Here is an 11,896-nt window from a genome sequence, read left to right as displayed (position 1 = left end):
TTTTGGATGTTTGATAGCTATACCAACTGTGCATTACCAGTGGCTTAACCTTCAACGCCAGCCGCCGCCGACCGCTCGTGACGTCATCCTACTAAAGTAGTAAAAACTAACCCGCTGAAGATAGGTTCAACTATCAAAACGTTGGCCAGTTTTTCTGAGGCACCTCATCCCTGTTTACGTAACTTCTCTGCCACATTGCGATGTCTAGCTATCTGGAATATTCTGTTAACCCAACCACCATGTTGACTCGAGTAAAACGTCGCTTGAATGCAGGCATCCGTGTACACAGGCATCCGCGTACTCAAGCACAGAAAGGTCGACCGGTGTTTAGACAGTCAAAGCCGTGCTTCAAATTCTCAATGACTGGTGTTGGTAAGTCTTGCAAACAACTACCAGTGATGTTAGGAGAAGATCCTGATCCGCCAACAGCAACTTTTTCGTTTTGCTTACCTCCCGTCACAACCGCCATTTTCTTTCCAAAGCAACCACGCAGCTGCCTTTATCCTCTCTCATTGACTTACTAATTGTATTCGTGCTTGCACCATGAGGTTGACTCAGGTGCACGTTGTCTTGGAATGAATAAGCGAAGGCTTTCCTCAATGGCGCTAGACAAACATCAGCAGACGAAATGCCCTCGGCCTTGCTTGTACAGGCGTGCGACGTGCCCAGGTGCGGACGCACGTGCATACACTCCTAGAGCACCGAAAGAGTGGAAGGTCGCTACGCTTCTATCGAAATTAAGCAAGTGGACGGAGGCAACCGAACGTTTCATCTAGACCGTTGAGCCTATAGAGTTCCGCCTAATTCTTTGGCAACTCGCGCTGTTGCCCAATGATTATGGTGCAAACCAAGCAGCTACTAGGCTCCACTGTCTGCTTCTGGCTAGCTCGTTCGAAGCGAACTCGGGAATAGACGTAAAGCAGTTTAAGCTTCCGCAGTAAATTTGACCGCACTGTCTCTCGCTTGCTGCTGAGCGCGGTGCTGCGAGTTCAAATCGCTGCAGTGACAGCGACATTTCAATGGAACCGCGATGCAAAAAAGCTCGTTTACTGAGCTCTAAGCATGTACGAAAATTACAACTTGACCAGGTGCCTTTTACGAATGCGTCTTTCACAGCCCGAATGTAGTTTTGGGGGAAGTTAGAACAGGACAATGAATGAATAAATATAGCATTTAGTAAACACATATAGTTCAATAAACATGAGCAGCATCATAAACTTGCTGGCAGTAGCAAAAAAACCATGGTAAACCTGTGACAACCAATATTTACCAAATTGTCAATGTGCCCACTTAATAATTACTCTATCAAAGTTGTCTACTCTGAACTAATCAAACATGCTCACTCTTCTTTTTAGAGAGGGGGGGGGGGGGGCGGGATTTTCTTCTGTGGCAACTTGTATGGTTTCTATTTGCATATTGTGTGCATTCATGTTACACTTAAATGGCTACCAATGGCGATTTCACTGTGGCTTAACCTTCAACCGCATCAGCAAGGAACATGCTTTAATTGCGATGCATCGCTAATGCAATCCACGCTTTCAACCAGGCCACATGACACTAATGGCAAATAAGGCTTCAGACAAATGTCACGCTGCCGCAAATAAGGCAAGCTATTCAACTTTCACCGTGGAGATTTCCGGCACTATGCACCCACCAGCGTTACTTATCCACCAGGAAGCTCGAGCAGTTATTAGTATATGGCTGCTTTTTAGCAGTGTTATAGCAGCTGGCTGCGCCCTAATCAACTCTTGGACACAGCAAGGGTACATCCATCTCTGCTCGTGTGTATTCTTACTGTTTCCTGTGCTTTCCCGCCGCTATACGTTCGTTTCCAAAAATACCTTACCAAACAGCGCAAGTCGCAGCTCTCCTAATCAATTCCCCCTTAAGGCCGCCGTGACAGCGGTGGATTCATGGATCTTCACAGACGCAAATAGTATGTCATCATCAAAGCAGCAGCAGCAGCAGCAGCCGCCGCCACCGCCTATTTTATTTCCACTGCAGGACGAAGGCGATCTCCAATTACGGTTGTCTTGTGCTAGCTGATTCCAGGTTGCGCCTGCAAATTTGCCAATTTCATCCACCCACCTAATTTTCTGCCGTCCTCGACTGCGATTCCTTCTCTTGGCATCCATTTTCTAACGCTAATGGTCCATAGGTTATCTGCAGGGGTGTGCGAATAGTGAAATTTCATCTCGAATCGAATTCGAATCCAATAGTGCCGAATAGTGGCCAAAAATATCCAATATCTAATGAAATACCGAATACAATAGATTTTATTGAAAATTTACAGAAAAGAACAAAGAAATGATGTCCGCTCATGTCCTTGAGCACACAAAGCTGTGAGTGATTGTTACCGCAAGGCTACAACTGTCATGCAGAAACACAAGCGTTCCACATGACCTGGCTTCAGGCTGTCTCATCGCCATGTTTCGCGTTACGGGTGGTCCTGCAGTTGAAAACATGCGTTCACTGGGCACCTCTGTAGCAGGGATGGGAAGATATCGCAAAGCAATTTTGGAGATTCCTAGATACAGTGAAGCTCCATGCTCTTTCCAATATTTCAAAGGATCACCCTTTCTTGGGATCAGCGGCTCGTTGAAGTATTTTTGAACTTCTATAAGGTGTGAGCTCATTGTGGTGGTTCTGTTTTGACGCCAACAGTTCGACAGTGCAGAAGATCCAGAAATTGACGCGCCTACCACGGACGCGTCCGCCCGTCCCCCGCGACCAGGCGAATGTGCAAGGGGGAACTCGCCCTTTCCGCAAGCCTTCGCTGCGCTGTGAGCAGATGAGTCATGTTGATTCCTGATCCCGGGCGCAACCCAATATAAGCGTGCGGCGATGGTGTTAAGACAGGGTGTGAAGGAAGATGTTGTGTAAAAGTGTTTAGAGCGCTTGCGGCATACGCGACCGAACTACGCAAACGTCCGTGCCTTCGTTTCGGAAGCAAGTTGTGAATGGCTTGACCGTTTTCTCATGTGTGTGCGTGTGTGTGTACGTGTGTGTGTGTGTGGGTGTGTGTGTTCTTCTTTCTGGGTTTTACGTGCCAAAACCAGTTCTGATTATGAGCACGCCGTGTGGAGGGCTCCGGATTAATTTTGACCACCTGGGGTTCTTAACGTGCACTACAACGCAAGCACACGGGCGTTTTTGCATTTCGCCTCATCGAAATGCGGCCGCCGGGGCCGGGATTCGATCCCGCGACCTCGTGCTCAGCAGCGCAACGCCTTAGCTGACTGAGCCACCCCGGCGTGCGTGCGTGCGTGCGTGCGTGCGTGCGTGTGCGTGTGTGTGTGTGTGTGTGTGTGTGTGTGTGGGTTGTGTGTGGTGTGTGTGTGTGTGTGTGTGCGTGCGTGTGCGCGTGTGCGTGTGGGTGTGCGTATGTGCTTGTGCCGCGCGCGCGCGCGGTGTGGTGTGTGTGTGTTGTGTGTGTGTGGTGTGTGTGTGTGTGTGTGTGTGTGTGCGTGCGTGTGCGCGTGTGGTGTGGTGTGCGTATGTGCTTGTGCGCGCGCGTGTGTGTGTGTGTGTGTGTGTGTGTGTGTGTGTGTGTGTGTGTGTGTGTGTGTGTGTGTGCGTGTGCGTGAGCGTGTGCGTGTGTGTGGTGTGTGTGTGTGTGTGTGTGTGTGTGTGCGTGGTGTGCGTGTGCGCGTGTGCGTGTGGGTGTGCGTATGGCTTGTGCGCGTGTGTGTGTGTGTGTGTGTGTGTGTGTGTGTGTGTGTGTGTGTGTGTGTGTGTGTGTGTGTGTGTGGTGCGTGTGCGTGTGCGTGTGCGTGTGCGTGTGCGTGGTGTGTGTGTGTGTGTGTGTGTGTGTGGTGTTGTGTGTGTGTGTGTGTGGCCCGCAACAATGGCCTTTGTCACGTTTTAGGTATTCGTCCTGTCGAATTATTCGAAACTTCGAAAACTAGCTATTCGAAAGTCGAATGGAATTATTCCATTAAATATTATTTGATTCGAATTCGGAACTAATATTCGCACACCCCTAGTTATCTGCCCTAGGTGAAGAATTAAGTTTCTTGAAGGTGGCCTGATAACTGCGTTTTTTTTTTTTTTTTTTTTTTTTTTATTGCTAAGAACATACGGGTACATAAACCATCTGGTGAATGGCCCTCCGCTTCGAGAATGTTATGCAAGCATATGCACTTGAGACGTTCATTGTCGGGGGCTGCGGCTGCCAATTTTCGTCACTAGACTGGTAAGTGCTGCCTGAAGTTCGCCGGACATAGTTTGCTAAAGTCATGTTCAAGTACGCGTAACCATCGTTAGTAAGCATGAAAGCGTTTCAATGAGATACGGATTAAGCAAACCTTGAAACTTTCGTCCTTGTGGGTGTGCCAACTCCGGTTTGCTTAATGACCGCCTTTGATGATATGCCACAGCCATGAAGATCACGCTCGATTGAGCAACGATATGAGTAAAGAAACGTAGCACGACAACTGCGCGCGGCAATACCTGCCACTATCATTCTCGAGTCAGCGCTTCTTCTTAGGTCTACCCATACTCTTAAATCTGGCGCACCATTTCGTGGCTCCATTGCGCACTTCCCACGCACAGTATCTCTGTTCGCATGTTCGTAAAATCTGAGCGTTTTAAAAAAGGATTGTACAAGTGAACTCAATGTCTTCAAGTTTCTTTCAAGATCATGAACAGATAGAGCTCGCCTTCTTCAATGACGAATAGAAGTGTGGTGGTCAGCGCATTCTGACTGTGTGAAATTATCTGCACAGAATTACAACTATCCACCGCTAATGAGATGCGCGACCTTTAACACACACACACACACGCACGCACGCACACGGACGGACGGACGGACACAGATGCCGGTGAAAGCTTTAACGAAAGGCCTACTACACGTAATGACGTTAGCATTACTTTTAACTATCCCGCCCTAACCAAGTTGGCGGGATGGTTATTCCGAACGGACGACGGACGGACGGACGGACGGACGGGCTCATACCGTTGATGCGGTTAGACGAGAAAACTCACCAGCTTGAAAACATCGAAACATCGTTGCTACCGCTGTTACACGTACTATAGTATATACGAAGCGCCGGGCTTTATGACCCCCTTGACTCCCGATCGTCGCTCACGTAAACCTACGCGCGCACGTGAGTATCTCAAGTGCTTTTCGCGACAAACAGGACATTTATATTTGCAATGAAACTAGCGTAAACGTTGCCACTCTTTCATTTATATCGCATTTACGCAGGTTTTCGAGACACGAACATCGTCTCGCTGGCTTTCATTGCACCTTGCACAACATTGCAACTCGAGTCGCGTCGCCGCCTACACTCACTGTGCCTGCCTATAAGTACAAGGTTGCCAGCGGTCGCGCGTAATGCCCGAGAGGCTGGCTCGAGAACTGGACCGCGTCTCCCTCAGGCACCCACTTCGTGTTTGAAGAAATTTTTGCATGTTTCCACTTCGTGCTTGACGTTATTTTCTTTCTGCAGCAGAGAAAATGTGGCCCGCATTCCTTGACGATAACGTAGTAAACCATTATATTAGGACGGCTGATACTTTGTTATGCGTGACTTGTTACGGTCTTGGAAGCGTGATGAACGTTAGAAAACAATATCAGAGGAGCCGGACTGAAAGAAAGAAGATGTTTGTTGACAGAAATGGTTTATTATTATTATTATTATTATTATTATTATTATTATTATTATTATTATTATTATTATTATTATTATTATTATTATTATTATTATTATTATTATTATTATTAAATTAAGAAAACTGAGAAAGGTACGCCTTGATACAATCTAGACCGGGGGAGGTGGGTCTTCACCGCAGGAATCAAAAACGACGACGTGATGCTGTGAACGAGAAAAAATGTATTCACGTCCTTTGTACAAGGTGGTGACTCGATCAGAGTCCCGACCGGTTTGATTAACACGGGAACCAGGACGGCCTTAAATGACTATAGCCGAGACAATAGGTGGAGAGGTCCATTGTCAAGGAAAGCGGAGGGGTAAGCGACCACTAAAAGGTCGCTTACCCCTCGTGGTTTTTGGTTCTCGGAGTCATCTGAGGAAGCAGTTATTGGTATGCCCACGGCGGCGCCAATGGTGGGCAGTTCGACGCAGACTTTTGGTCCTCTTTTCGATTTTTGACGTCAATAGTCTCCTCCCTTTCGTGGTTTGCTCCGTTGTCCGGGTCAGCTTAGGACGTGGCAGGGGCAAAATGGGTGACGCTTTCTCGTAGAGGAGGGCTCGATAAGGGAAAGCGAGCTGGAACGTTGTCCGGATTTGCGACGCTGAATTCCAAGCCGATCATAACAGCCTTTTTAGAGCCGGTAATCCCCCCCCCCCTTTCCACACACACATCCACATGCGCACACCCTCAAAAGCAATTTTTTTTTTTTTTTTGGTATCGTGGTTCGGACACGCGGTTCATTGACCGGCGCTGTTTATGGGAGAGTTCTTGTGATGCTTGTGTTCGCGTTGCTCCTTCTATCTCGTCAATAAAAAAAAAGCAATTTTGTTTCATAGTTCAGTTTGACGGCAACAATAAGCAACGGTTTCTCGATAAACAACGCAAGCCACTGAATAAATGCTTTCTGCGCGTTTCATCAAGGTCGTCGTAAGCGCCTATAAATGTGCGTGCGCATAGATTGAACGAAGCAGCACATACAGTACGTGAACCTGCCTTAGATGCTATGGGACAAGAGCCGAGTTCCTGAGTGGATTGATGGTGCCATTGTAAGGCCACTCGTTCGTCCCTGTCAAAACCGAGACTCAGTTCACAAAACACTGAATAAATCACAATCCACCACTTGGCGACTACTTCAGACGCGAACTTTCCCAAACCCCGTGCTATACCACCGAACTTACCCCGATGCATACTCCCCACTCTGCAAAGCCTGCGAGACACGCGCTGACCTCGATCACATCATCTGGGCATGCCCGAAAGCTACACCCACCAACACCCACCGCACTAATACTACACGCATCATAACTACGGCCGAGCAGTGGGAGACTTTGCTGCTCAGCTTGGACCCAGAAGATCAGCTCTGGGCCGTCCGGATGGCCGAAGACGGCGCCAGAAAGCAAGGACTGGCCTCCGTCTGAGAAAGGGGAGGCCTGGGGGTTAGTCTCTCCCCCCCCCCCCCCTAGACCTCATCATGGACACAATAAAGTTTTATCTCTCTCTCAGTTTACAAATGAGTGTTGTCCTTATAAAACTATAGGCTAGCGATGTGGGGCTGACGGAACCGAAGGCTCTAGAAGACTCATTTCCATCTATACCGAACCTTGGGCTTCATACCTTGAAACGCTATCCGTGAGGCCATTAAAGATTCGTAGAATTATTTTTGAAAATATTTTGTCCAAAGCTTGAATATAATCGCGGCCAACTTTTGGGGACACTGAAAGGAAAGCTACGGAGTCAAAGCGCGCAGAAGTAAGACCGCTGCTGAAAAAAGGACAAAGTTTTCATCCGCGTCAGTTTAAGCTGTATAGAAGAGCAAACACAAACACTTTGTTTATTACGGCCAAATAATACAAAATACACCAGTTGGTGCTAAATTTGCCTTATTTCCCTGCTTTCCTCTTACGCGTTGGGTCAAATGCGAAACCATAGCGCCTGGAAGCTACGCTGATTCAGTATCTGTTCCGACAAACCGAAAGCGCTGTCAAATTCTGCCGGACTTCTTAGCGCAGTAAGACGTGTACGGAAGCTCTGCCCCTGTAACTTTTCCTTCACTGTCACTGCAGGTTGTCCGCCCAGTAGAGCTAAAAATCTAATAGCCGTATGCATACGGTATACGGTGTGCAAGGAGCCGCCGGCACAATCGTAAGATTAATTGATTGGGCTATTTAGGACAGTAGCCGTTGCAGATGGCTCTGGATAATTTTCGGGCCCCTCGAAATGTTGCCACCATGGCATAATATAGAACCCGCGACCTCAGCAGCAAGACGTCACAGCCACAGAGACGCCACGACAATTTCTACCAAAAGACGCCAGCATCTCATATTCACTTAATAGCTAAAACAATAAGCAGATCCTCATATGAATAACGTATCTACATATAAAACGAATTTCTAGTCTAAACATCACTGTCAAATGTTGCTAAGTACCCATGAATAGCACTTACAATTCGTCATTAGAAGTCTGAATAAAATGTCTGTCGTGCTGTTAAGAGTCCGAGATTTGTTCATTAACTTATTCAAGTACGAAACCAACAAAGCTTGTATACAAATACTAGTGGCCATCGTTGCACACTGACGTAGTAAACAGTGCTAAATTAATCAATTTGTTTCAAACAGTGCTAAATTAATCAATCTTATAAATGCCCAATCACCAACTCTCGTATGACCCTCAGCGGTAAACAAGTGCGTGAAACAGGTTAACAAATAATGCATGCACTTAACCACGCTCCGAACAAGAGCAAACCGTGTTAGCTGCACGATTGCGCAATACTATAGTCCATGAGCAGGATTGCTCCAAAAGGCGGGCATTGCTTGCACGGGTAATCGACATGCATTATCGACGAATAAAAAACAACAACTAATTAAGTGTTTCTTTACTGTACTTATTGTATTTTACTATTTGCAACCGGGGAACTCACAAGGGCATATCCACTTGGAACGAATTATCAGGATGACGCCACTTTCGAGATAATGATTCCCAAAGTTACGACGAAATAAATCGGTGTTCGAGTTATTCATATATGGTTCAGCGCATAAAACAGCGTTTTGTTGATAAAGTTAGGGAAATAACGGTGCATTTTCAACGCAAGTTTGAAGGTGAATGTCGGGAAACTTGTGCCACCTTCAGAGTTTCTTCCAAGCGGATGCACCTGGCCAGCTCATCAGCGACAATTTGTGAACCGCAATATGTGCCGTAAAGCAATCAACTATGGAAAGGGAATTAAGAAAACTTTGTTAATTAGTTAAGAATTTCGATTATTGTGCTAGTAACATCCGACTTTCGGAGCAATCCAGATACAGATTAGAATTGTGTTATGTTCCACAGGAAATCTGAAATAATTTCTGCTCGCTCTAAAAAAATACAATTCCCGACGTGGGACGCGGCCCGTGGTCCTCCCTCCATGAAAACGGGGGTGACTACTTCAGGACATCAATAAAGTTTACTACCTACCTACCTACCTATTACAATTGGAAGTAAGCAAAAAATAAGATATCATGTCGAAACAGTTTTTCGTTGCTATGGCAACAATCAGGATGGGCAGGGCATTAATACTACAAATTGACATCTTTGCTCATGACGACAGCTGTGAGAGATGTTTTCGGTAGTTTTTTATGTTACCTCATACTCTTGTGCTGCAACTGAAGCTCTGAAAAATGCGAGCAAGAAATAATGAACTTTCTACTTTCGGACCAGTACTGAGTCACATTTCTGCACTACTTTATGCTCATTTCACAGTCATGTAACTATGGTGCAACTTTTTTTTTTCTTTGAAGTATGTTCTTTCACATTATTTCTCAGTTGGTGTCATATTCTCACCGCCGAGGCTTTGAATGCTTTTATGAATTACAAAATAAATTCTCTCACATTTGCACTGGCATGCACTTAGTCATCATTGGCGAACTAGCGGCCACCCACTAATCACATTGGTTATGTACGCTTTACAATTATTCCCTAAAATTTGCTGAACTCGGCGCGCTCGACCGAATTTCAAGCGTCAGAGAGCATCGAATGCTGACATACGTCGTGCATCTGCGCTTATTGCGTTTATTATTACTGCTGTCGCTACGATATACTTAGCGAAGCTGATTTGTGAATGGCATTCAATGGCACTTGAGCAGACCGAGTAGACTGCGTAGACTCGAATACCGCTTCCTCTTTGGATTATCAGCATGCCGCTGGCGTGTTAGAAGCATTTCAGTAGCGGATTCGTTCCGGACAAGCGTAGAAAACAAAAAGTCAATAAAAAATAAGTGCACCTCCAAGGATCAAGGCAAGCTTATCTCCTCCGGCGGAGTCGTACCTTGAAACTCACGGCTGGTTTGTGCAATGCGGCGAGTAACACCAAGCGCAATGTAGCCTTCCGCATCGGCGACCGCGGGAGAACCCTGTTCCGTCAAGGACAGCGGAAGCAGCGCGGCGCGTCTGGCCACCATGGTGCAAACAAAAACCCGTCCCGCCGCTTTGCTCGGCAAGCAGACGACCGGCGGAACAGAGCAGACGAAGGCGTATCGTTCCGCGCCGGCCATACAACGCTCCGCACCGGCTCTCGAAAACTACCTATATACGCGGGGACAGTGGTGGTTTGCCTTTGAATACAGGCAAACCCTCGCCGCTGCTTTGAGACAAAGCGACGGTCTTATCGTTGGTGCGCGGGTATTTCGTTAGAGTTAGCGATCTGTTCGCGCTGCGTGACTAGCCGAGTGCTTTTGGAGTACGGACGGACGGAACGGACGCTTGACGGTCGTGGGTTTACACGGCGGTGAAAAAAGAAAGAAAGAAAATGAGCGGCCACCTCGGAGACCTGAGCCCGACGCAGGAGGCAGCACTCAAAAGCGTAAGTTATTTACAGTTCTGTTCTTTTTGGCTCGTCGCGAGCGAGAGGCTGGTCGGAAGGAACAGTTTTCCCGCCACTTTCACTCAACAAAGTGTGCCTTCTCTGCACGAACAGTCGTTCGATTCTTGGCCGCAGCCCATTTAACCGATTCCTGCAGACAGGGCCAGGACGAGTGGTGGTAACCGAAATTGCTTGCGCATACGTGTGCAGCCTGTGTGTGTAATGTGTGTCGGGGGAGAGTGGTGTATTTGCATGCATCGATCACCAGAAAATGAGGCCGGGCTCTCCCTTAAGTTTTGTTAGAGGGGCCCTGAGGCTCCCTTGACTTTAAGCCCTGGTCACGCCCCGCAAAACGGAAATCTTGCTTTGACAGCCTTACAGGATTTCCTTGGAGACAGCCAGTCAGTTTCATTTGCAGAAGCTACTGATATTGAGTGTTTGCTTTCAGGACTGCTTGACCAATGGCGTTCCTTCGTGCGCTCATAATAGTATTGTTATTGCCTAGGGCGCATGAACCTGTATTAGCTAACGCGGATTTAATTGGAATGTTTCTCCTAACTAGCTTTATTTAAGATCTTGTTAACATTTAAGCTTTCTTTTTCTTTGTTTGTAGACTTAGTAGGTCTCTGTGTCTCTGGTATGCCCGAGCGTGTTATACTGTGAGAGCGGTAGCCTCAATTTCTTAACTGTGTCTTGAGATAGCTGGCTCTAATATTGGGAGTGGCTATATAGTCTGCCGGCAGCCGGGAGAAATATGTGTTCGAAATTCTCCCAGCAGTCGAATCTCATTGGCCGATCGAGTGACGTCAGGAGTGCCGGCAAAGTTAAAATTTTCGCATTGCGCCGGCCTAACCTAACATAACCCATGAGTTTCGACTGCCTTCTTGTTTATATTACTTGCCTTCCTGTTTGTCTACATTTGGTAAAAAAAAAAGCAGCGAGTGACTGATCCTCCTCCGGTAACGACAATACGCACGGCGAGGTTGATTTGCATTGTCGCTGTTGCAGTCAAGCGGTATGACGCGAACATTGACTACATCTCTCGTAGCCCGTTAAAGGGCGCCTAAATTTTGGCGCACACTCTCCGAAGCCCACCCCATACGTATAGGTGTAGACCAACACTTGGCCTTTGCGTCCCGATGATCCGCTCCAGCTTAAACCATACTTAAAATGCTCGCCCCCTTCAAGTCCAATGAGGCGATATTACGCAAACAAAATGCTTTTGGCGGTCGGCATTATTCCGGTGGCGTCATCGGCGTTACATCTGCTCTAGCCGCGCGTTGCGGCTTCAAGGGGACGCACCGCATTGATTAGAAGGAAATATATGCGGTACTCACGCAGCGCATCGCAATGTTCTCGTTTCGTCAGAGACGCGGGAAATGAAAATGGCCTCGTCTTCAGTCACAA

The 11,896-nt window shown here is 47.2% G+C and overlaps 1 protein-coding gene across 2 annotated transcripts in view; it reads left to right on the top strand.

Moving 5' to 3' along the window:
• Window positions 1-11,896, top strand: part of LOC119445853 (SEC14-like protein 2) — a 91,385-nt gene that overhangs the window by 15,290 nt on the left and 64,199 nt on the right. Inside the window, exon 1 of one of the 2 annotated variants that reach the window (XM_037710157.2) lies at window positions 10,162-10,489. The exons of the other annotated variant lie outside the window; for it this stretch is intronic. Coding sequence (XP_037566085.1) covers window positions 10,436-10,489 — 54 coding nt within the window. The 5' untranslated portion in view covers window positions 10,162-10,435. Of the gene's footprint in view, window positions 1-10,161; window positions 10,490-11,896 lie in introns of those variants that run through there. 2 annotated transcript variants of the gene reach the window in all.

Source organism: Dermacentor silvarum, chromosome 3, assembly GCF_013339745.2.
Source record: "Dermacentor silvarum isolate Dsil-2018 chromosome 3, BIME_Dsil_1.4, whole genome shotgun sequence".
Lineage (NCBI taxonomy): Eukaryota > Metazoa > Arthropoda > Arachnida > Ixodida > Ixodidae > Dermacentor > Dermacentor silvarum.
Note: the sequence above shows the minus strand (reverse complement) of the source record. Positions and strands in the feature narration are given on the sequence as shown.